This window comes from Loa loa (assembly GCF_000183805.2).
Source record: "Loa loa unplaced genomic scaffold supercont3.26, whole genome shotgun sequence".
Lineage (NCBI taxonomy): Eukaryota > Metazoa > Nematoda > Chromadorea > Rhabditida > Onchocercidae > Loa > Loa loa.
This window is the reverse complement of record NW_018108206.1, coordinates 370,258-396,000: the sequence shown is the minus strand read 5'-3', so window position 1 is coordinate 396,000 and position 25,743 is coordinate 370,258. Positions and strand designations below refer to the sequence as shown.

General features: G+C 33.4%; 3 protein-coding genes and 1 non-coding gene across 5 annotated transcripts in view; 3 read left to right on the top strand and 1 right to left on the bottom strand.

Moving 5' to 3' along the window:
* The first annotated feature begins 2,581 nt into the window (after positions 1-2,581).
* Positions 2,582-2,654, top strand: LOAG_20022. Its single transcript has one exon. It is a non-coding gene; the product is annotated as a tRNA-Arg (tRNA).
* A 1,598-nt stretch (positions 2,655-4,252) lies between these two features.
* On the top strand, positions 4,253-5,164 carry LOAG_04048 (hypothetical protein; the record flags this gene model as incomplete). Its single annotated transcript, XM_003139585.2, has 3 exons — positions 4,253-4,357; positions 4,668-4,743; positions 5,019-5,164. 3 exons carry the CDS (start codon positions 4,253-4,255, stop codon positions 5,162-5,164), a joined length of 327 nt encoding a protein of 108 aa, XP_003139633.2.
* Positions 5,165-6,913: 1,749 nt separating this feature from the next.
* LOAG_16900 (tetratricopeptide repeat protein 21B) lies at positions 6,914-17,693 on the top strand. The gene is made up of 30 exons (XM_020449553.1): positions 6,914-7,107; positions 7,311-7,421; positions 7,558-7,718; positions 7,808-7,895; positions 8,171-8,370; positions 8,602-8,804; positions 9,312-9,469; positions 9,602-9,699; positions 9,788-9,895; positions 10,168-10,260; positions 10,404-10,476; positions 10,714-10,847; positions 10,920-11,109; positions 11,506-11,603; positions 11,675-11,913; positions 12,285-12,357; positions 12,461-12,571; positions 12,854-13,001; positions 13,287-13,470; positions 13,672-13,774; positions 14,098-14,208; positions 14,294-14,375; positions 14,656-14,806; positions 14,941-15,102; positions 15,285-15,339; positions 16,136-16,270; positions 16,353-16,491; positions 16,867-16,955; positions 17,182-17,302; positions 17,450-17,693. The coding sequence occupies exons 1-30, from the start codon at positions 6,930-6,932 to the stop codon at positions 17,593-17,595; spliced, it is 3,942 nt and encodes a 1,313-aa protein (XP_020306914.1). The 5' UTR covers positions 6,914-6,929; the 3' UTR covers positions 17,596-17,693.
* A 697-nt stretch (positions 17,694-18,390) lies between these two features.
* The window catches only part of LOAG_16899, a gene marked incomplete at its 3' end in the record, with an annotated part of 8,915 nt that continues 1,562 nt past the window's right edge, over positions 18,391-25,743 (bottom strand). The window contains exons 4-15 of one of the 2 annotated variants that reach the window (XM_020449551.1): positions 24,839-25,232; positions 24,171-24,466; positions 23,333-23,523; positions 22,855-23,102; positions 22,274-22,477; positions 21,474-21,672; positions 21,019-21,114; positions 20,651-20,855; positions 19,970-20,176; positions 19,486-19,755; positions 19,049-19,181; positions 18,391-18,483 (exon numbers count right to left, since the gene is read on the bottom strand). In XM_020449551.1, coding sequence (XP_020306912.1) covers positions 18,391-18,483; positions 19,049-19,181; positions 19,486-19,755; positions 19,970-20,176; positions 20,651-20,855; positions 21,019-21,114; positions 21,474-21,672; positions 22,274-22,477; positions 22,855-23,102; positions 23,333-23,523; positions 24,171-24,466; positions 24,839-25,232 — 2,536 coding nt within the window. Of the gene's footprint in view, positions 18,484-19,048; positions 19,182-19,485; positions 19,756-19,969; positions 20,177-20,623; positions 20,856-21,018; positions 21,115-21,473; positions 21,673-22,273; positions 22,478-22,854; positions 23,103-23,332; positions 23,524-24,170; positions 24,467-24,838; positions 25,233-25,743 lie in introns of those variants that run through there. The other variant, XM_020449552.1, reaches the window with a different exon arrangement.

Sequence of the window (25,743 nt, the reverse complement as noted above, 5' to 3'; positions counted from 1 at the left end):
ACACACACATGCACACACACACACACACACGCACACACACACACACACACACACACACACACACACATACATAAGACACCATTAGCCTTAGCTGTTCAACAAACTGAAAAATCTGATATTTAAATCTATTCAAATTGTCAATAAATGTATGCAACAATCTAATTAAATTAAAGGACTCGCATAACTTTATATTAGGAAATAGAGAGACGTACTTAAGAAGTATGTCTGTAAGTATGCGAGCTAAATTGGAGAGTTTTACAAGTCATTTACAAGTTGAACTATTTGACAAAAAATCCTTTCTGTCATTGATTCATCTGTCATCAGAGGATATTTTAAGAGATCCATTTGGAATCAAATTTCAATGGAACAAATCACATAGTTTTTCCAAAGCTATATGAGAAGCTAAGTGAAGTAAAACCAAATAATAATATGGCAAGCTAAGTAATAAAATGAAGAGCTAAATAAAGCTAAATAGAGTCAAGTAATAAATTAAAAGCCAAGTAAAGTTAAGTAAAGCCAAGTAATTAAACGAAAAGCTAAGCAAAGTAACTGATCATCATACCATAACTGCTGCAATTACTTTTGATGCATGAAAATGAATGTAAATTCTTAGAGCAAAATGAGAAGAAAAAAAACAGTAAACATGAGAGAGAGGGAGAGAGAATAAATTGAAGAAAAGAAAAAGGATGAAATTTGATTGCAATTTCATCAATACTGGGGAAAAAACAAAGAAACAATGTAAGAAGAATATTCGCATATGGCTAAGTATTTTTTTAAATTAAATTTAAACTACTCCACAACACAACTTGTTTATTCTTACTTTTCGAGGAAGTATGATATGGACGAGGAATATTATTATCAGTAATAATTTGATATCAAAATGATATCAGAGGAATGGATGCATTCCATTTGATATAATCGTGAAGGAAGTGACCAGTGACTGGACAACCAATTTGATTACTAACTTAACCATACACCTCATTAGGGATTATAATTGGACAAAGAATACGACAAATTTAGTTATTTATCAGCTTTCATCTTTTTTCTTCACACCAATGATATATATCTCTCTAGTCGCCATTGGTCATTATTGTATGATTGTAATAGATGCCAATGCCGCTTCAAATAGAGAATGCTTGCTTGTTTGCGCACTAAGCAAGCGCAATTAGTGGAATTTCACCGAATTATTCTTTTTACTACCAATCAGTAGAGCGCTTAAAGAATTAAATGAAATGTAAGAAAAATGGTCTTAACATATAATTTTCAAGTTCTCACATTTATGCCCACTCCCTCTCTCTCTCTCTACCTATACAACTTTCCCATTGGTCAATTGAATAGAAAATTAAGCTTTTAATTTCCGGTCTTCCCTGAAAAAACTTGCTCTTTGAGACATTCCCGAAGTTACACGTGACACTTCCGCATAACACTCCCTCAAATCATCTTTTCCACTTGAAATTTGCATATTCCCCACTGATTTCTCGAATGTTCCAACGCCTCAACATTAACGCGCCGGGAGTGGCTGCCGGAAACTTCTAGAAACGTGTGAATTGCGTGGGTGTGTGAAGAAATGGTTTGATAGCGTCCTGTTTGATTCGAATGGGCACACTTATTTTCGTTCCATTGTGATCTTTCAGTGTATTGTCCTCGAACTTTCGTACTAATTAGTCCATCGTTAAGAAATTTCATTTAATTATGACTAAACTTCTCCTCCTTCTCCCACCTGGAGACATATGTGACTAAGTCGAGGTAAGAAGAAAGACAGAACGGTATGAAATTAAATTAGAAAAGGACAGTTGGTTAGGATATTGATGGGAGCAGCATTTCTTAAGTTAAAAAGTAGGAAAGTATGGATGAAAGTATGCATAGCATACGTTATTTTCTTGATTGTTACACTTTTTGCGTGCATTTTCATTCTTTTCTCCACGTCTTCACGTGCAAACGCATCTTCATATGCTCCGCTTACGTTTACTGTTCTTTTCAACAAATAAACGATGGGGAAGATCGAAGTTTCTTCCATTTTATTCCATAAATTTTAAAGCTTACCGACGGTTCACTTATTAGGTTTAAAACAAGGGATAATTTAGTTTATCTGTTTAACGATAAATTAAATTATTCCTAGTTGACATTGACGTTGACGTCAGTTTAAAAGAAAACAAAGAACTGCACACGTAAGTTATCTTACAAACGACGGACTGATTAAAATTGAAGTGATAATTATTCAGAAATAGGCTTGAACAAGGATTTCTCGTGGATGCAGGTATTCCTGTATAAGGACTTGATCTACTATCCACCATTAAATAGGATCGGGTCAAGTGACGTAAACAGAAAAAAACAGAAGTTAGTTCTGGTTTGTACGTGCTGACTGTCTTGCATGAGTGACACTCTAGTAGGACGGTCATCCTTTATCGCAAACGAAAGTTATTGTTTGAATAAGTGTGTGCAAATATTTTCTTTATCACTCATTTCATTTCAGGATTGAATTATGGAACAATTGAAGTGCAGTGAAAGTACCACAATACAACTGAAAGATCGGTAAATTTTTCTCAAATATATGAAGTTCAATGTTTGTGGTATTTCTGTTGACCCTGTGGCCTAATGGATAAGGCGTCTGACTTCTAATCAGAAGATTGCAGGTTCGACCCCTGCCAGGGTCGGTCGAACAAGTAGCTTTGTGGTTTCTCGGAGCTTTTTGAGAAAAACCTGTGTGTAACAGCTCTCAATTTTCGTTATCTTCCACCAAATATTAAATAGGACTAGAAGATTTCAGATTCCGACATATTACTGCTGTCACTGTGCAAATTTACAAGCTTGAAGGGAATAACTGGCGTGAATTGACCAACGATTTTGTTCTACTACATATGTATTATGATGAGGAAGATCATGAAGCAAAATTGGTCGCCATTGATGGCATTAAGGTGTATTTTTTCAGTTACAATTAACAACATCTTTTTCCTGTCATCTTCCTTGCAGACAAAAATATTTTCGAATTTCGATGTCATATTAAAGTTACACTGAGTTGATCGCGTAAACCCAAGTATGTTTATGTATATCTATCATTTTTTGTTATATGTTTGCGTGATCTGATGTATACATCTCTTTTTACCAGTAAATTACTTAAATTTATACCCATTTTTGCTACTGATCTTACTCTTTCCTGGTTGGCGATCAGACTGAGTAAAAACGTTCACAACGTAATTCGAAAATATTTTTAAAAAGTTTTGAAAAATTACAGTTGATTGTACGAGGATTCGTGCTTTCTTCTAATCTTCAGTTGGTACGACCGACAAAAAAGTTTGTACATTTTATTAGCTCCAAGCAAGGAAGGTCGGAAATGTATGGTTTTGGTTTCCAGCAGGTCTGTGAGGTCGAGCGAGTATGTTATCTTATTTAAATTCTTGGTTTTTCTTTTTGCGAACGATTTTAGATATTTCAAATTGCACATCAAGAAGATACAACATAGTAAATGAAAAAGTATTCATTTTGATTAGTTAAAAATTTCCTTATAAATCTTTGTGCATAACAAACACATGAACAAACGAATATTTCTTTTTTTTGGATGAAATTTTAAAGAAGACTTTCTATCACCGGAAAATCTACAAAAACCACAAAAAATAAAAATTCTCTATTCTGCACATCACTATTTACTCAGGAGTAAGTCTCTCTGCATGCAATTAATTCATTTCTATGAGAAGATTTTGAGACTAGATTTTAACTTCATTTAATGGCGGTATACGCAACTCTGTAATTAAAATATAGAGTAATTAAAACAATTCTTTTTATTATTGCAGTTCTTGCAACTGTTCAGCATTGTGCATAGAAGACTACATATATTATCCAGAACCGTAATTCAGAGCGGATCTGGATGCAACAAAAGGCATCCATCGATTTCCTGTACAAAATCACAACCATTATGTCCTACGTCTCCGTCGACAGCAAGTAGTGAGTCATCCAGGCACATTCCTTGGATCACTAATGACCGGTACCACAATGACATGATTCTTAATGGTTCACCTTATGTATGACCGAATTTTATATCAAAATCTTAATAAAAAACACAGGCCATGTAGGATACAGCGGAATTAATTTTACCAACTGAAACGATAAAGTGGCAGTTGCTACTCTAGCTGCAGTAGTTTGCCAATACAGCTATCAGTATCAAATGCAATTTCAATACAGGTGCCTTTTAGCTTCAAAGAATGATGCGCATACTGTTCCACTCTTCGCCATGAGAGATTCACCGTGGCGGGAGCAGATGTCGCAGGCAGATATTGATGTTAATTTGCAGCATATTGAAAAAGGAATGCAAGAATTGTCTTTTGCTTCAGATGTTTCTGTCACAGCTCCGAACTTCACTTTGGTAAGCAAAGAAATTAAAATGATGTTTGCTGGGTAAGTTAAATTAGAATTAAGTTTGATCAATTTCATTCTCTACAAATAATTTTGAATTCCGTAGGCCTTATCACAGTCTTCTGTCATCAAGTGTGCTGATTGTCCATGCAGTAGAAATGATAGAGTGGGATGTGATAAGCATCGGTGCACATTTTCGGAAATTGAACTTCACTTATCCTGGGCATCTGGAAATTTTAATGTCCATCATAACAAACTAAACAGTCAACAAAAGAATGATCCATACAATTAGCTAACGCCATGTTTTTTACTGATTGCAGACATCTTCCCTCTCAACGCAGACTTCTGTGGACGTAAGAAGTAATTTTTATTGTGGTAACTCAGCTACATCATTCGGTAAGCAATACGTTACGCATTCGTTTTTCATTAATTCCTTTTACCTAGCATTTAAAAAAAAAATTCGCTCGTAAATGTCTGGTTTCTTTTTTACATTTATCCGTTTTTTTTCTAGAATCGGAAGTACGGATTTCTCCCCTTTTTTGCAGTGCTGACTACAGTTTGCCAAAGAAGGAAATAGCTTAGTATCGCTGAAGAATTGTGGAGTTTTGTAATTATTTGATTTGAGAATTTTCAAATTGTAATTAAGGTTTTTAACAAATCCTTTGCTTCAGACTCCAACCCGGATACTGCTCGACCAGTTGAGCAGAAGCAGTATCAACTTTGGAGTACACCACCATGGAACGCTTTGCTAGAACAAGGAGTTAATAATAATCAAGCAAACATTACTTCTACATGGAATTCACTTTTGGACCATTAAAGCAACATCATTAGTGAAGTACAGTATTTCTATGTATTGCGGGATATTCCCATTGATCTGCATTCCTCTGTAAATGTTTCAAATAGCTTATTTTTTTTTCTTCCAATTTTTAATGATAGACATACAATGACATATCTGTTTTTCTGCTTTTTTTTGCTCCCATTGGAACAAATGTGTCTTATTACTTTTAACATTGCTTACTGATTAAACTGGTTAAAATTGCTTTTTTGCTCATTCAAGTTGAAATTGTTCCTGTTTCGTAATTACAACTTTTATCCGGACTAATGCATTTTTATCATCGGGGTGAATTTGGGAAAATCTCTAGGATTCAAGGAGTTCACAATTTTTGACGTTGTGCTGAAAATCTCGAAGGAAGTGAAGATCTTTTGTCACCCAAAAATCTTCGACTTTGTTGATTTTGGGGAACAGGTCAATATTGAAATTCTTCTTTCAATCAATAACTATGAACGATTTTTATTTCACCAAAATGATCAGAAAAGATAAGTATTCATCCCTGGGTCTGATTCCGAATGTGATAACTTTTTTGAATCATTTGTTTCACATAAAGGTATTCTTCATTACAACTGAAAATGTTTTTTTCATGATGGACATACTATAGTGATTTGTGGTGCAATGACCTGTCACTGTTTTTGTGAAAGTGTTTTTCTCAGGATTTGAAAGAGTGATAGAAGACCTGAATTTTGTACGTAGTAATGGGATCTTTTTAGTTATTTGAGAAGTTTCAGGAAATTTCTGTTATTGTTCAAAGCAGTTTGAATAGATAGACTCAATCCGAACAGGATTAGATTCGATTGTTAAAATTAAATAATATGTCTTATTAATTTCAAATATTTGAATATATTAAAGTGTAATATATCAAAAATGTGTCAAAACATAGTGAGTTGTCGTTTGAAACTTATGTCTTGTTGCTAAGCAACTGAACAACGCTGATGTTATACGACGACATTCTAGAATTGCATCCTCCATTAACGAGTTATCAAGCGGGAAAAATCCTGAATAATGTCAAATTTTGCAAGAGAATATTTTTGGCTTCATGCTATTTCTGATTTCCTTTTGAGGCTTTTAACACAAAAGATTTAATTAGATTTCAAATTTCGAAACTTATTTTGTGCAGTTTTTTTATGATTTATGTATTCGCTACTGGTTTAAGTGGAGAAAGTTTTTGTTTTCTACATTGGATTGTTCCATTAAGGTGTTTCCTCTTATCATTTGTATGCACCGTATTTTTTCACCGTATCCTGATTAAGAATTATATTTACTTCAAATACGATCTTCATATCTCTTCTATAGATTTCTGTGAACCGGTGAAAACCAAAGACCACTTTTGTCACTATTCCTGGGCATTAACTTTTGTATATGTCAAGGATCATCTTTTATGGAACTCTTTCCATTCTCTAAAAGTTAGCTTTGTTAATAACATTGCTATCTTCCTGTTTCCGGTCTTTCAGTGAATGGCAGTATCATTTATTCACATTTTATTGATAGGAATGTAGTAAATGCACTGAAACATTCGCAATCAGGAAAAGTGGTTGAGTAAATTGTCAGTACAACTTTAATCAATTTTTAATCAATATTAGTTTGGCTAAAAGAAACTGCCTGTGCAAAGTTTTAAAAATATTATTAGGACTTTATTCTTGCTTTATCCCGAAAGCAAGCAGAACTTTTCTGAGCAACTGCCAATTCCATCACGAAATACACAACTTGTTCGGAAGTCTTTTTTACCTGCATAGATTGGATAATTGGAATGGCAGCACTTAATAAGGAAATAACAGAACTCGATTGGCTGCTCTATTGCAATATACTTTACCATCTTCAAGAAGGATACTACGGAACAGTTTTGACAATCTGCGATGAGGAATTGCATAAAGCAAGCGATTCCCGTCAACTTATGCTATTTCGATCGATTGCTTTAATTAAGCACGGTATCACTTTCGTTTTTATTTTTTTCTTCTACTTATTTTGCAAGCAGAAGATTTATGTTGTTCGCTATTTTCACTTAATTTTTCAAATCTTTATCTTTTTTCATTTAATCCCAAAATAAGTGTATGATAACACTTTTCTTCGAAAAACCTTAATTATTTTTCAATTGTTTCTATAAGTCCTCCAATGAATTTATTAGTTTAAGGTCAATATGTGGAAGTAATACGCTTGCTTCACTTACTTCGTCAGGATGCAATTGTTGGCTTTGCAGCATCAGTGATTCTTCGAACAGCGCACGCTTTACTCAAAAATCCAGGTTTTTACGCACATGTTCTTATAACTTGAGCAAAATGAGATGCCTTAAAATTGAGATGTATCCAAAAGATACCGGGAATTCGTTCTCCGAATAAGGAAACAAATTTAATCAAGTTATGAAGCCATTATTATTATAGATCGAGAAGAAATATTTGAACTGGATCGAACTATCAATGAGGCAGACATTAATGCGAATATGGAGACTAGATATAATGCAGCAATTGCTTACATGTTACTCGATAACAATGATAAAGCTCGTTCTATAATCGAGAAATCACCTGATTCCAACAACATTCAAGTAATTTTTCTTACTTTACCATCACTTTGTCAAGCTTCTTCCACATAGTTACAAACGTAATTCAGGCTGAATAACAGCACGTTTTTCAGTTTATCGTTCTTCAAGCTTGGATCGAATTACATCTTGGCAAAGATATAAATACTGCGCAAAAACTTTTTAAAGAAGGCATTGCAGCAGGTTTATTTATTTCTGTGACATTTATTTTTTTTATAAAATATACATTTTCTCTACAAACTTCCCGTATGTTTGTGTTTGAACAATGCAGAAAATCGATCAGGAATCTTTATTAAGGAATTGCACGGTCAACGATAAAATGAGTCTTCAATTGTTAGCGATTTTAATTCCTTATATCTCTTACACCAAAAAAGAATTTAATATATTCTTATTGAAGAAGCCTCAGCATTTGTAGATCTGATCATTTCATATTTTAAAAAACAGTTCTAAGCTTTCAGAATACCCGAGCGCATATATCGGAATGGCACGCTTGTTGGAAAGACAAAGAAACTTGACAGAGTTGCGTCAAGTTCTTTACACTTTGATGAAGAAAGTTCCAACGTTTCTTCCTGGATACATTGAATACTGTAAAGCATATTTGATGGGTCATGACTGGGAACACTGCATTGAACAAGTACAACGGACGTTGCTTCTACAGGTATCTTTGAATATGCAAAAGTCAGCATCACTAGGTTAGTTCAAATTTCTAATTTCAATTTTTTCGTTGAAAGCTATATATATCTTTTCAAAAGTTTCTCCTATATTCTGAAACTTCACTTATTCTAAAAATAACTTTACACTTACATAAATTCTAGTTAAGGAAAAATATTGTCGAGATTCGAGGATGTAGCCTAAATTGAAAGTGGTAAATTTACCATTGAAATTTTAGAATGATTGTTTGCATGTTCGTTGGTTAGAGGTGATTCACGAACTGATCATAAAAGGTCGTGTAATGGAGACTGAAAATGCCCTTCAAAATCTTGCTGAAGCAATTGAGAAAAACGAGCCGAAAAATTATCAATTGCATCATAAAATTGCTCAACTTATCATTCGAATCACTGCGTCTGATCATCCAGCGGCTAAATTTGCTAGGTTCCTCCTGCTGTTCATTAATCGCTACCATTTATTTACGACAAGGAAATGTGAGTTGCAATACCGGATAGTACTGGAGATAAGAATTTTGAATAATTTAGTTTAGCATAGATCAGTTCGACTAATTAATTTCACTTATTGCTTTTATCTGTATAGTTCACCATTTCCATTTTTATTTATTTATTTATTTCTTCAAATGAATTGAGCTTTCTCAGCACTTTTTATTTAATGGAAAATTTTTCTCGGTCTTAACTCTCATATATTGTATTATACATTTCAAAATAGAATTAATAAGGTTTTCAGGAAGTACCCATTGCTGTTTATCAAACTTATAAAAACGTACCAGTCATTCAGATTCATTTGGGTTTTCAAATCATCCAGATTTTTAATTTTGAAAAGTTTCTTTGTTCCTCTGCCAGCTTCAAGATAATTTTACATAGTTCTCATGTTATCCATTTCAACACTGATCTTAAAAAATTGTATTTGATAATCCAAAATTGCTTCCAGGAAGCTGATTGATAGAGTAATTTCAATGACGAAGAACCAGGAATATTTGTATGAACAGGTGCGATTACTGCTACAAGGTGGAGATTTCAAGACGGCTGAATCAGTTACGCTGGAAGCGTTAAAAGATGATGTCGCTCCAAATGAACAATTATTAATTGGTAACAATTAATATCTTCCCTGCTTAGCTTCTCTATATCAATTTTTTTTGTCGGTGTTAAACTTTCTTGGATTTTTCTCGAACTGTTCATTACTTAATAGATGCTTATGGATCAGAATAAGATTTCTTATAGGTGTAGCACAATGCTTCATTGCAAAAGGTCACATAGATGATGCAGTTACTCAGATGGAATTCGTAAAAGCAGCACATCCGGATATCTGTCAAACTAGTGTAAGATTAATTCATATTTATTCGTATATTTGGCAAATTACTAATTATTTAAGTTGTATTCCGAATTTCAAGTTTTTAAAAATTCTAGCTCTACATCTACCTAATGGCAGTGTTAGATAAAGAACAGCATAAACCGCTTGAACAATTCCTGCAAAAAATACGAAATGCAGTGGATTTACATCTATCAGCATTGCAGGTTTACTTTTCCTTTTCTTATTAAACTGCAGTTTTTTCGAATCAGCAACTCACTGTATCACCTTTATCCTTCTTTTAATTACGATGTTTTCTTTAGTAAGCAGTCTCAGTAACTGAAAAGGTTTCATTATTAATTGGAGAGTTTTCGTATCTACAGTTACTATCAAAGCTACTTTAATCGTATCAATGCTATTTTAATTCTAGCTTGCTTTATATTACACTCTTCGAATAAATGAAAAATCAAGGCTTGCAAATTTTTGAAAAATACTTCAGAGCGTTGTTTTTGGTGTGGAATATTTGATATTACTTGATCCGAACTTATTGATTGATATGGCATTGCAGCTTTACGAATTTGCACCACTCACGGTAAAAATTTTGCAATTTAACATGTTAGAAAGGGTATTTGGAACTTAGTGGGCTATAGTTGACCAAGTTAAGCTAGAATAAAAATGTCAAGCATTCATAAATATGATATTTAGGCATTCATACATACAAACTGTAAATTTTAGCCAACGAACTCCACTAATGTTGTTCTCAAAGAGATTGATAGAATCCTAACACTAGTTCGGGATTTTTGTCCAGGTATGTACTCTTTGTTATTTAATTTTGTTTGTCACATAAAATACAAGATTCAGCCTCAAATGAATATATCGAACTTTATCAAACAGTAGAGGTGCTCTTACGCAGTTACGAGGGATAAATCTAATGCTTAACAAGTAAGAAACTTTAGGCTACTTATTTTGTCCATTCACTCTGAGAAGCTTATTGCCGAAATTTAAGATTCATAATATTACTTATGTTAATGCTGTGTAATTTCAGCATTATTGACTGCTATGTATCTCTTAGCCAAAGCAAAATATCTTTCAATGGACTTTGCTGAAGCAGAACGATTATTAGAAAGTTGCACCGAGAAAAATGGTGCTCCTCCAGAGGCTTACTTACTTATGGCACAGGTACAGTAATATTCAGGGACTAAATTTATGATGGACCTTTTTTACGAAAATTTCAGATTTTCAACACTTCAGATTCACCTCCACAAAAATAATTATGAAGAAGCCGGTAAATGTTTGGATATTGGCCTAAGTAACAATTTCAAAGTTCGCGAACATCCGCTGTACCACCTTATCAGGGCAAAACTCCAAAAGAACTCGAAACAGATCGCGGCATCGATACAAACATTGCAGAAAGCAACCGAACTGACCTCGTTTAAAGCTAGCACGTTTTTAATTTTTCTTTTGCAAATTTATGTTCTATCCTAATTGAAACTTATGTTCTTCTTATTCTCCAATTTTCCAGATTATAACGAAGTTATGATTATGGTTACAAGTAAGACTTCAACTTTCCTTTTAGCTCCTTTATTAAACCAACCTAACAGCCTGGTCTTATTCTGTGAATACTATTAATGAATGCCTAATTTATTTTTTACTTATTGTCTTACTATAATTATAAACATTTTACCGGTACCGAAAGAAACCTCAATCAATTTTTCTTAATCTTTTCTATGATTTAATTTTAAAGAGGAAGAATTGCTCAGATTTAGTGAGAACGGAATTATTCCATGCTTTAAGAAAAAGAGTTATTCGAATGCGTTAAAATATTTGCATTTTGAAGATGAGTCGAAAAAACGCGAGAATTTGGAGGTTGTTGATGCGGATCGTATTGCCATCTACTTGGAATTAATGGATTCCTATCAGCAACTTGGACAGCTTGTATGTTTTTTTGACTGGATATGTTTTTTTTTTTTTTTAATTCAAAAGATTGAATCTACCTATATTTAAAGGCAGAAGTTGATGCAGTGATGAAAGAAGCGCACAACCGTTGGGCTGGCAAAACGGAACAACAACAGTTTGTGCTAATGGAAGCAAATCTGAAATTACAACGCAAAGATGTTAATGGTGCGTTAGAGGTTCTTGCATCTGTATCACCTACGCAGGCTAATTATCAAGCAGCTCGCATTAAAATGGCTGAAATTTATTTGAACGAGAAAAAGGATAAACGAAAATTTGCTGTTTGCTTCAAGTATATGTTATTTCTTTTTTTTCAATTAAAGAAAATAAAAATCAAGATATTCTCCAGCACTTCTATTTCAGAAAATTTTTAATAAATGTTGTAAACATATCTTGAGATGAAGAAAAAATCTTAATGTTGCATTGATACTGACATTATCCTGTCATCACTTGACACTTCCTATGATCAATTAAAGAGTAACTTTAGTTTAGAGAAAGCTTTTCAATTCTTAATAACCAAGTGAGCTACTACAAGTTTTTTACTAATTTAGTTTTTGATTAATGTTGACATCAAACATTGGAATGTCTTCCACATATTTTTTGTATTAGGAAATAATTGTACAGTAATTCGAAGAATTATTTTGCATCAAATTGCATTTTCAGAGAGCTTGCACAAAACAGTCCATCACCAGTGGCGTATATATTGCTCGGCGATGCTTACATGAGCATACAGGAGGTTTACTAATTTTCTAATTTTATTTGTTTAAGCTTTTTATTCATTTGAAAGGTGTGGTAAAAGAGAAAAAAAAGAAACTTAGGTTCCAAGAAATCTATTTTAGCCTGCACGAGCAATTGAAGTGTATGAAACAGCGCTGAAAAGTAATCCAAAGGATGATGTCCTAGCTGAAAAAATAGGCCAAGCATACGTTCAGTGTCATTTTTATACGAAGGTATTTCAATTTCATTTCTTTTACAATGGCACATTAAAAGTAAAAAGAACTTTTGAAATTTGAAGTTGCCTAAGGATGATCAGAAAAAAAGCCGAAAGACTGTATCTTTGCTGTATTCTGCATGACATTCATATCGATGTTAAATGAAAATTTGCATTTAAAAATCTAATAAACAGTCTATGTAAAGCAAACTCAAAAAGACTTTTTGCTGTTTAATAACTCATTACGTACATTAACGGATAAATCTTGCTTTCAAGAAAAAAAAAATGTTTCAATCCTCAGGCAATCAATTATTATGAAGCAGCACTGAAAAGTGGACGTAAACCATCAATGAGAATGCGCTTGGCGGAACTGTTGTTTCAGCTAGAATATTATGAAAAATGCGAAAAAGTATTACGTCAGGCACTTGATGCAGATCAAAATCCTGTCGGTAAATTTAATATACCTTGCAGTAGATGAAAAAATGGAACTAAAAAAGAAGGCTTTATTTATTAAACGTAGATTCAAATTTATGTATATAATTAACAATGACAGGATTTCATCACAATTAAACTTAAAGACTCTACTTTACTAGAATTAATTTTTGGGATCGATAAATCTGAAAAAAACAAAAAAAAAAAACAACATAACTAGTCGTTGACACAGTACGGTATTACTAGTTCAACAATATTAGTTCCACTATGGGATAATCACGTTCCGTAATCGCTTCTTTTAGACATAGCCCGAATGAGTGACCATGTATCCTATTTGTCCTTGTTGTCGAAACTGCATTTCGAAAATGGTAATTGGAAAGAAGCATCCATAGCTCTAGAACGTGCACGTGAAATTCAATTATCTATAATTGCAAAACCACCAGGCGAGGTTGCAAACCTTATCGATGAGAAAAAACTTGCTGCAAAGTATATTTCATTATTGATCTTCAATTTTTCTCTCTTTCAGTATTTGGATTTTTGATATTCAGTTGTCAGTATCGGATAGAAAAGTGGATATTTTTAAATGTGAACTTGGTAGATAGTGAGAATTATGTACTGAGCAGAACTTGGATCCCATTGATACTTTCAAGATATGTTCCTGTCAAAAGCTTAATACCATATTTTCAGGATAAGCTGTCAGCTAGCAGAATTACATTGGAATCGAAGGGACGCTAATAAAGCAATTGATCTTTACCAAGAAGCTGTTTTTTTGAATGATACAGACATCAAGGCAAGAATTTCAAACGAAAATTAGCAACAACTGAACTTAAATGTTGAACCACAATAAGCTGATATGTGGGTTTCATGAAGCACAAGAAATGGAATAATATTCTTAAAATCAGTAATATGGCGTCAAAATCTTTTTCGCAGTTATTTGAAATCACTTCTTTATCAATCAATTTTAAGGCATGGTTGCTTTAAATTCAAATTACAGTCTTATTTCTCTGTCCATTTTTCCCTTGATCAAGTTTAAAGCATATGTTTGTTTTGAATTTATCATTTTTATCATTCATCATCTTTTTTCCTCATCATCGTTTAAAATTTGAAATATAGATAATGACAGCACTTGCAAATTTGTATCTCTCCCTTGGCAAACTGGATGCTTGCAATACACAATGTCAACTGATCCTGAATATTGACCGAAGTAACGATGATGCTACATTGGTACGTTAAGTTCTGCCTAACTCCATATGTTTTTGTACGTTATTTCTGAAAAGTTGCAGAATTTGGATTTTTTTTTTTACTACAGATGATGGCCGATCTGTTGTACCAGTCTAATGAAGCTGGTAAAGCAACTATTCACTTTACACAACTACTCAATAGGAATCCAAGTAAGCAAAGTTTGGTAGTTTGAAAATTTGTTTTTTATACTGTTTTGTCCATTTAGGATGTATATTGCAATGAGTATTGAAAGATTATGATCTGATGCCCTTCCTAATTGGACTTCCATAGAACTAAGTTGTATTTGAATTTTATAAGTGACTAAACTAAAATAAATCCCGAGCAATTCAAATATTAAAAAAAAGAATTATAAAAGACTTGAATAAAGCTCGAAACATACGATGAAATGTATTTTTCTTTTTTTCAATATGGAGAATTTTGATTAAATAGATCAATATCATGCGCTAGCAAGATGTATTGAGTTGAGTTGGCGAAGAGGAAATGTGGAACAAGCAGAAAAATATCTGAGAAATGCTCTCAGTGCGAACCCTCGTGCTACACTTGATGCTGGATTTAATTACTGCAAAGGATTGCATGAATGGTAACGACACTACGGTCCTTAAAAATAAGCGATTTTCTGATCTTTTATTAAAAATTAAATGATGGAGAGTAAAATTCAATTTTAAATATCTCTGAGAATGCCAATCACAAAATATCTTTTTTTGGTGAACTTAGGTATACTGGAGATCCAAATGCAGCACTTCAAGCATTCAATCGCGCACGACGTGATCTGGAATGGGGCGAACGAGCTACTTATAATATGATTGAAATATGCTTAAATCCGGATAACGAAATAATTGGAGGTGGATCGCTTGACTACAATCGGGACTGCAATACGTTCGTTTTAGGAAGTTCTGTTAGATTTGTACTGGGATTATTTTGGTATACCTAGAGTTAAACTTAAGTTTAGACTTTTAAAATATTACCGAAAAAGTCATACTGTGTGGTAGCGCGAAATGAAGTTAGAATCGTACCAATTTTTCTATTCTTTGCTACAGAAATGATGACACTAATTCTAGAAACAATGGGAATGATAGAGAAGTGGGTACGAAGACGGCGGAAAGATTTCTGAAGGTAAGACTGATTATACAAGTTAATAAGATATTCAGTAACGTTTATGTGGTAAATATCAGTTTACATTTTAAGTTTGTGTAAAGTAACGTGGAAAAAAAATAATTGCTTCGTGATTAGTATTTGCTGAAAGAGAAAGTAAATTTTATTTTTAAAAATGAAAGAATTTGTAGTAGGTTGTAAGTGTAATTTGTTTAGTAGACCTCAATGTAGTTGAAAAGAGATTATATCAAGCAACGTTAAAATGCAATGATGCAGTGAGATCCATGGTTCAAATCAGCCTAAACGTATGTTAGGCAATTAGTATTAACTCATACCACAAATAGCATAAGTCAACATGTGAAGATTAAGTAGTACGACTTTCTAGTTCATCTATCTTTAACCTTTTAAAGAGGCTAATTTTAACTCCACCAACTCCTTATAAACTGATTAAAGAAAGTTATAAGAAGGTTTTGAAAGATCCTCAACCCATAAATCTGGTTTTATACTTCCAATACATTTCTATTATTTCACTAAAGTTAAGAGTTGCATTGATGTTGCAGTGGTTCCTTTGAATAGAAATATGTCCATAGTTTAAATGGAAGATTATCCATCCATCTATACACTTGGTTAGCTTTTAGTTTAACCGGTAGTGAACAGTTGGAAGCAATGATTAAATTGGAAATTTTTGAGCATAAAACCAGTAGTGCATAAAATGATCCAGTAGGAAACTGAAGCCAAAGCTTATCTTCCTTAATAAATTTCACCTTTACGATTGAATGTAGAAGCTCGGATAAAACTATTCCCAAGGCTTTTGCAGGAATTACAGTGCAAACCTGGACTGGACTACAAGTATCGGCTAATGGAAAATTTCATCATGCTGATGAGCAGTAATCGTGGAAATGTGCAGCAGGCATTGACAAATTTTCTTAGCATGGCTAAAACTGAAGATCCAGTTCGTCTTTGCGCTACCATATCAAAATGCACTGGCATGAATTTCGTAACAACTTTGAACACAGTTAACTTTCGTTTTTCAGGGAGTGGTAAGCGTTGGTGCACTCCTTGGTTCAGCCCGAGCTTATTTAATTTTAAAACAAATACCAAAAGCGAAAGCTCAATTAAAACGTGCACTTGGCTATACATGGACATTGGAGGATGCTGATTACTTAGAAAAATGTATCTCCTTTCCATAGTTCGAACAGCTTTCTCTGGATCGAAATTTGGAATCAAACCCTGACCAATCAATAATGTTATCATTTGACGAAAAGTGCCAAACCAATTAATTTTAAATCCTATATGTTATAGCATGTTATAGCATGAGTTATATGATCTTAGGAAGCTTTTTGTATTAGTTTGCAACAATTCAAGGAACTGTTGGAAATCACATAAACCGGAAACCAGTGAATCAATTTTGCGGGACTTGGTATTCAACTAGCAAAATTAAAATACCCTGTCGCCTAATTCTCTAATCCTTTTTTTCTCCTAACCAGTCATCACATTACATTAACTTTTCACTTTGAAATCCGAATAATTTTTAATATCTACCTACAGGTTGGTTGCTATTAGTCGATGTCTACATTAATCAAAGCAAAAATGACCAAGCTTCCGATATATTGCGAACTGTTTTACAGCACAATGCGGTGAGACTTCCAAATATTTAATGTGAGAAATTATCCACAAAACTCAAACAAATGATCTACATATTACCAGTGGTAAACATTGCTAATCGATTGCTATCCGATTAGCACTTGCTCAAGAAAATGTCCAATATCCGAAATGTTAATTGCGAAAGCTGAGGTGTAAGAAGTTAAATTCCGAAGTTGAAAAATGAGATCAATGAGAATGTGAAGAACGTGAATTTTCCAGAGCTCTATTAAAGCATTTGAATACAAGGGATATATATGTGAAAGAGAACAGAAATGGGATGAGGCAGCGGCAAATTATGAAGAAGCTTGGCGCCTAAGCAAATGCAGGAATCCAACTGTCGGTATGATCATTTTTTGATATACCATCGGGATCCATAAAAAATGAGTAATGAATATTTAAAGTATGAACAAAGTTGTCGTGAAAGGCAAATAGTGCCCTTTTTGACTTGCTTACTATATTTGGCTGAAAAATGTAGAAATGAATATAGGCTACAAACTTGCTTACAACTATCTGAAATGTCGGAAGCTCTTCGAATGCATTGAAATATGCCATCGTGTGCTGGAACTTTATCCGAATTATCCGCGAATCAAGCGTGAAATTATGGACAAAGCGAGAGCAAGCATACGCACATGACTAATCCAGCAAACTTCGTAAGCCGTTATGACAAGTATAGTGCCATGCTTCCCTTTGTTTTCTTACAAAAAATGGTATTAAACTGATTTTGCATGGACTAAAGAATTTTAAAACAAATTAAATTAAATTCCATTCATTATAACGATGAATAAAATTTATTACAACTAAAAATGGACGGGAGACATTGAAGTTTTGATATGACTTTCAAATCCATTTCGTTCACGTGAATCAGCAACTCTACAATCCTGTCTGTTGTCATTTTCCTAAATAGTCCTTCGACAATGAGGAAATCAACAAAAAGAAGAAGTGGATCGTACAAAACAAAATTATCAGAACTTCTACATTTAATCGTAGAGAGAAAATTTATTCAGGAAGATAAGCTTTGGCTTCACTGTTATAATAATCTTTCCTGCTGGATCATTTAATGCACTATTGGTTTTATGCACTTGGTGGATGAATTCAGCACAAGAATGTTTTCAAACTTATCATAGAATTTTCTCGACAGGGGAGTAGTTATTTTTCAGTATCAGGATACTCTGACACATATTGATCCCTAATAATTATTACTTGTTCGTGTCACAGGGTGATGCCTAATAATTACTTGTTCGTGTCACAAGGTGATGCCATCTGAATATTGTTTGTGTCAGGGTGATGTCATCTGAATACAAAGCAAACTAAATCATATATTTTTTTAGCTTAAGTAGTGGAAATACAATTGAATCACTTATTTAACGGTGAAGATTCTCCTGCGAGCATATCAGGGAAAAACTAAAAGCACTGAAAATCTTGCCACGACTAGCTCGACCGTTCAGAAGCAACAGATCTTTGCAGTTCGTTGCCTTTCTGAAAGGTCGTGCGCGTCTTCCGAATTTCCTTTGTTCTTTTAACCTGAAAATATAAATGCGGCGGCTTCCTCCAAACATCATTCCAAACTATACTTTGATATTAAAGTAAATCTTACGATGCCGCATAAATCTGAATCCTATTTCAGATTTAGGTTATTTAATATCAGCATGGTCAGAATCTCTTTCCACAAGCAGCCAATGAAAAATATAATATTTACTTCTTTTAAGACTACTGACAGCTTCCATTTTTCTCTACAAAGTGCATCAACATACAGTATATGAAAAAATTCCAGCTTGCTCTGTGATGAAATCACTACGTCACTAATAATATTTAGGATCTAACATTTAATAAAAAACACAGCTGCCAATAAACTAAATCTAACTTGACGAATCCTTCAATTTGTATTCATAATACGATTCAAGTGTCAAAGTAACCCAATGTTTTACTACTAAAAAGCTAAATGCTTTAATTTTCTGACGATTGTGACATCACAAATAGTGAGATATATTTCCTAAACGTTGGCCTAAAAACAATCACATGATTTGATCAACCCTCTACAACTTAATGATGAAATTTTACATTATCCAAACCATATACAAGTTTTCACCTTGAACTTTAGAGCTGGATTCCACGAATAAGATAACGTAGTTCCATCGCCACATGCATTAACAGCGTTGAATGTAACGCGCTTAATACAATCGACTTCATCCAATAAAAGCGAACGACAACAAGATATAAACCTAGAAAGATGAAATATTAAACACAAGGCACAATCTTTAAATGCAAGCACAATCCAAGTCAGAATCACTACATCACTGCTAGTCCTAATTACATGAACGCAGTAGCTGAAGGTACGGAAAATTATTTCGGTGTTAGATATGGTCAACTAATATTTGTTCCTAACTTCTTTTAGTTTGTCTGAAGCCTTCCGGACGTATATAGTGGAATGTTCCGATGTTCCCCAACCGCTATCAACCCCTCAGCGACTTGCTTAACCATTTTTCAAGATGGCCTGTTTTATTTCATAATATATTAAAAACCAACCTGTATCGATAGGAACGAAAATGAATCAGTGCAGTGCACAAAGTACGTGAAAGCATCACTAAAGCATGCGCCGCATGCAATCGCCACAATTCTTTTGATGAATAAGCATGCTTTTCAATTTCCGTAAGTAAAACTCCAAAATGTTCAGAAGAAACAAAACGGCTATCAGTGAACATTTTGTGAGTTTGCTGAATCAAACTGGGCAGCAAAACAGTGGAGTGTGAAGAGAAAGTATGAAATGAATCGGAAGGCGAGTCCAGGAATTCCATTCTAAAATGACTGGTATTTTACAATAAAGTGATACAGCAATCAATAACGGCGTATCGATCAGTTAATGATCAATTTCATAAAATTAAAAGCGCCAAACTTGATTGTACAGAATGTGACAGTATATTTGATGGCATAGTATGTATTCCAACAATAGATAAGACACTCAGCTAGACTTAGAAAAAACCAATATAAATTAAAAAAAATTCAAACTTACGCCTCTAATTCTGAAAGAGCATAGCTCAGAGAATTCTTAGTATTCAATGACAGTTTATGTTCCATGATCGTTTTCAATCGAGCTATTAGTCTTCTTTTGCATGGTATCAAATGCAACAAAGAAGATACTAGTAAACGATTGATTCGCAGATTAGGACTCACCACGAGTAAAGAAACGAGTTTGCTTACCACCATAGATTGTAGATGCCTACAATGAAAATCTCATTGCAACTTATTATCTTAGTACTAATTACTTACTTAACCTGTTCTGCATAGTATGATATTTGGGATGAAATCAGACGGAAAAGCTTGACTATAATCACTGATTTTAATGAATCTTGGACAGGTCTAGGTAAGTAAACAGATGATATGATGAAGCAGATTCACTTTTTCAGACCCGGCAATGGTATTATCCGATATGTCTTATCCTATCAGAGAAAACAGGGAGAATTTCTACTATCTCTAAATGTAAAATAAAGCTTAGCAATTGAAACTATTTCATTCCCCGCCACATAATTTTTTAGTGACAATTATAATTTTAATCTCAGCATCTTCACCTCAATTTTTTAAACATGATATAGTTTGATGGACTCAGCCACCTGCCTTTCAGTAATGAACTTATTTAAAAAACAATTATAATATAAAATATCATTCCTTCGAAATTAACAGCCCAAAAAATCACTTTAATTGAGCTATGGTATAAAATGATCCGCTCACAAAGCGTAATTTCTCAAGCAAAGAAAGTAATAGTATCAAAGCTGGATCGTGTATTGTTGTCCGTTCCAGCTGTTGGCAATATTCATCCCACAATAAGTCATATCGTAAAACAAACATGAACAGAGGAATCCCATACTCTGTGTCATCTATGAGTTTATGAACCAATGCAGCTGAAAAAGCTCATAAATTTTGATCAAAAGTTGCAATCTTAAGCTAATCTTGTTTATTATTTCTCTGTAAACATAATTAGCATTTTTATCATTAATCCTGTTTGATAGAGATCAGCCTTTTTCCCTTTATTCGTATAGTTAAGAAAATGAAACAAAATTTAACCATAGCAATGGCATGCTGCATTTCGTACCATACTGTTACCTGTTCGATAGAAATCCAATACTAATTTAAAAACTTTTACAGCACAATAAGTCACATCTGAAAACACAAAAGTCTATGTAAAAGACTGCAGCGTACTGATTGCAGAGTTAGATCATAGTACTTCTTTCCTGTTCCAAACATTCCCGTCCTATCTCTACCTTATCATTTCATCTCCTTTTCTTCCTATACCATTCTTTTAGACCGCGATTGAATTGCTATAAATACCAGAAGATCGTCATGAAATAATGTGTTCTTATCTAGCTTGTAGTATGAAACTTCGGTTTATCAGGAAAAAATCATAACATATTTCAATGAAAGAAATTAAACCTAATCCATGCCTGTCTTTTATTCTATAATAAAAACAAAGCTTACTTAAAAAAGAATCCAAATGATGAGTTCGAAAAAATTCGACATACCAAAACTTGCCATACATAAAAAAGTCTTCAGTATTTTCATTAATCGTACAGCTGTCAACGGTGTGCATGCGCGAACATTTCCAAGCAAAAAGTCAATAACGCTGTTACTCGTACCCAATATTTCATGGAATATCTTAAACACCAAGCAAAATGCCAAATTACGTGTTGTACATTCAAGATCCATGGACAACCTGCTCGTCTAGAATATGGAAAAATAGCATGATCCTCGAATAATATCATAAAATTATATATTCTGATTTTAATTTTCTGTAATTTCCTACTGCAACTTCGTGGTATCATCTCATGCAATTTTTTTTTTTTGAATGTACCGATTAAGCTAATAATTAAGGAAAACTAGGTATTAAATTTATTGAGAAAACTCTGCTAAGATCAAATGGCTGTGCTTCGGAAATATTCAGGACTAAATCACTAAGATCAGCAAATATACACCAAATTATTCCCCTCAATATACTTGCTGATAAAAGTGCCAGCTTCAAGTCTTTCTTTTCTCTTCTCAAAAGATTTCTCTTGGATATCCTCGGAATTTCTACTAAAGGATCCTTCAATATTATCCTACCCAATACTCTCTCACGGTGTTTAAAGAATTATTATCAGACGAAATTAAATAAAGGATTTACCAAAAGATGGCAAATTATCACTCTGTATTTCTGAATTAATTACCATCGAAAAATAAGACACTATTCTCAACTATCATTGTTGAAAATATCACTTTTCAATGATGCTACCAAACTACCAAAAATGAAGGAACATTTGTAAAGGTAACAAGTCAAAAGTTTTACTTTTTCCAGATATTGGCATACTACATCACGTAAACCGTTCATCATACAACAAGCAATTATTCTGCTAAAACAGATGGCACAATCACCGACCACACCTTTATGACGGCTTCGCATCAATACATTCCATACCGATTCGCATGCATCTGTAATAATATTCTTCGTTCCTATCGTTTCGCATAAAGATGCCAGCATTTCGCAGTTTACCTAGAAAGTTCCATAAAAATATTTTGTAAAAACAAAAATATGGAGTGCAGCCGCAACTGATTAAGTTGATGATACTAATTCTAATTTTTTTGTACTGACCCCTTCAGGGAGGACTCTAATCAACTACAGTACACGAAATTCTCGCATTTCCGAAGATGTACAACACAGGAAACTAAAATGTAGAGCAAAGTTTGCAAATTGAACTACCTTACCATTAGATTAAGCAACCATTTCTTGTAACGAGAAGTAATGGAAAATTGAGAAACTGAATTAAAACTTGAATTTTGTTCGGCCCCATTATTAGAAACACAGCATTAACTATTAAATGATTTCAATAAAATCAAAAAGTAATAAAAAGGAGGCAAAGAATAACTAACCCTTAAGGTATGATAATACTTATCGACTGCTCTACGCTGCTTATTGCTTACCATCAGCGTTGGAGTAACTGAAGGATACAGCCTTCTGTAAAGTTCAGGAAGTGATGCACATTGCCCGCAATGTTCACTGCCACTGGATGAAATCAAATCAACGTTGGATTTAATACAAACGTTCATCCAGAAAGATGGATCAAGAACGGATTGAGTAGCGAAATTCTCTATCAGTGAAGTAAGCGCAATTTTTACACCTAAAAAATATTAATTACATAGCACCAAACTCAGTGAAGAATTCTGAAACCAATTTGTAATTTGCCAAGGAAGAACGCCTTTTTTTTTCATTCATTATTCACTCTGTATTTCTAAGTGAATATTTTACGTATATTTGCATATTACGCATATTTTACGTGCATATTTTTACGCTCATTTTACATAAGCAGTTGATTAATTTACTGTTGGATCAGTCAAGAAATAAACTTACTGTTTGAATCTTTGCGTTTAGATTCCTTTATTAAATCTAGAATTTCCTTCGGCTTTTTAAATCGCAACATTATTTTTACAAGGCAACTCAAACCATCTATGCTATCATTACTGAGCATCTCCACAAATTTATTGGTTAGAAAAAACTGAGAATCAAATTCCGCAATCGATAAACACATCAGTAGTTTTATCCTACAATTATTGATACATAAACATCAATAACATATTTGATATCAGTTTCATTTTAGTTTCTTTAAATCTATCATCGAAAGCAAAAGTAAAGGAAAAATATGCTAACTCGGAATGCTACACTAAGTGGATGAGTGGTAGTGGAGATCTAAAAGACCTAAATATAAGTGATTACACACTGATAGGGTGATTTGGATTATATGGTTTTATTCCTTACGAGTGGTGAATTTTACCTTATTTTTTTTTTTATAATTCTTTGCCACATACACTTAAATCCATTTCAATCTCTGAATTGCACATTTAAACTAAACTGAACAACTTTATAATCTGAACTATCCTCTATAACAGTTAAAGTTCTATACATGCTATAATCTGAATTCTCGTCCTTAACAAATAGTTAAGAGGAAAAAAAGCATTACAATTTTATACCTTACAATTTTTCTCGTCTTTAACAAATAGGGAAAAAAGCAATACAATTTTACAACTAATCACTTACATGGCCTATTCCTTAAAATTATGAATAGATTTAATTCAGATTATTAATTCATAACCTTTGCAATACTAATTTTGTTCACATATTTCCAGACTGTTAATGCAAATAAGTTTAGAAAAAACAAGATTAATGACAAAAATGCAGATAATCCACTGACCTTATCTCTGTAATGTCACTGTTAAAAATCGAATCCAACAACTGTGTATCAGACAACCATCTATTGAAACCGCACTGTTTAAGAAGTTCCAAAATAAATGTAATTTGACACGATCGATCTCGATCATTCCAGATACTATCAAGCTCTTCAAGTAAAGCTGTTTCCAGACGCTTACGTGTTTTTGCATCCGACATACGCACCAACTGCAAGAGTGTAGTGCAGAAATTAGCATCAGTGATGCCCAAGTTTTGCAGCACGAAGGATTTGACAGTTCCGAATTGATGAGACCAGTGCAACTGAATAATGGAATTTCTATGGTGAACTGTACATAACAATGGCAAAAAATCGACAGAAAGAAAATCAATTAATATATAACATCCCTACAACATCATATCATATCATAATACCATAAATAGCACAACTATAAGAACTGACAGTCCGATGCATCTGTCAGAAGAAATTCCAACTATCGTAGTCAAACCATCTAAATTCTTTTGTTCACCTATCCTCATAACAAAAAAAAAAATCGAGATGCGTGGAAAATTAACTTACGATAGTGTAGTAATACCTAGTCCTAGTATATTGTCTAATAATACTTAACACTACCTAATATCTCTAAAGAAATAGCCATTTTGAAGATGACATTTAATAAGTTTTTAAGAGTTTACCAGTTTCTTATTCATCAGTTTGTTCGATAATTCAAGTGCATCTAGACGTAATAATGGATGATATGAAATCAGACATTTGTGTAATAAGTTAATTTCATAGCTTTCCAGCGGACGAATGAAAAATTTCTGGACGGAAATCCATCCATATAAAAGCCGATCGTAGCGCATCCAAACTCTTTCTTCCCTTTCCGGATTCCAGAAATAATCCATGTATATCAAACCACACATTTCCTCTTCAGTAAGATGATAGTCCTCGTTGATCTGTTCGAAAGATCGATTTTCTGCCGAGATCATTTGCAAGATGATCCCAGCAGTTTCTTTCATTATCAATTTAGACTTCATATTAGTGTTCAATTTCGCCAGCCAAAATCGTGAGCAATTTAAGCGGCGCATTCTGAAGCAACAATTATACTTTCACCATTTCTACATGGAGCTATAATGAACTTCAACCAATTTCTTTGAACTAAATTTTTGTTATAAAGTGCTTTCGCTACAGTTGAGGAATAAGGTGATGGTGGTAGCATTTCTTATCATGGCAACACCTATCGGTGAAAACTAATGGATAGTACAATAGTTAAAGATCCTGGTGAATAAAATCCTGTCAAAGTTCGTACTTGAGCACAAAGTAACTCAATAGTTTTTGACCATTTCAAGGTGAATCATTTGCGGAAATAATCTTCCTTACTTTCTGCAAATTTCAGTTGTTACGCTCCAAGTAATAACATGAGAACATACTACAAATGACTAATCAATATTGACAAGAAAACCTGAATACTTTGATTTACATAAAATTGTTGAAACTAACCGACTGGAAGACACCAAGCAGTTTGCCAGAAACCGAGCACAGCTTTGACGATCACAGTTATCATTAATGAACCACGCAAGCAAACAGTCAGACGTCACAG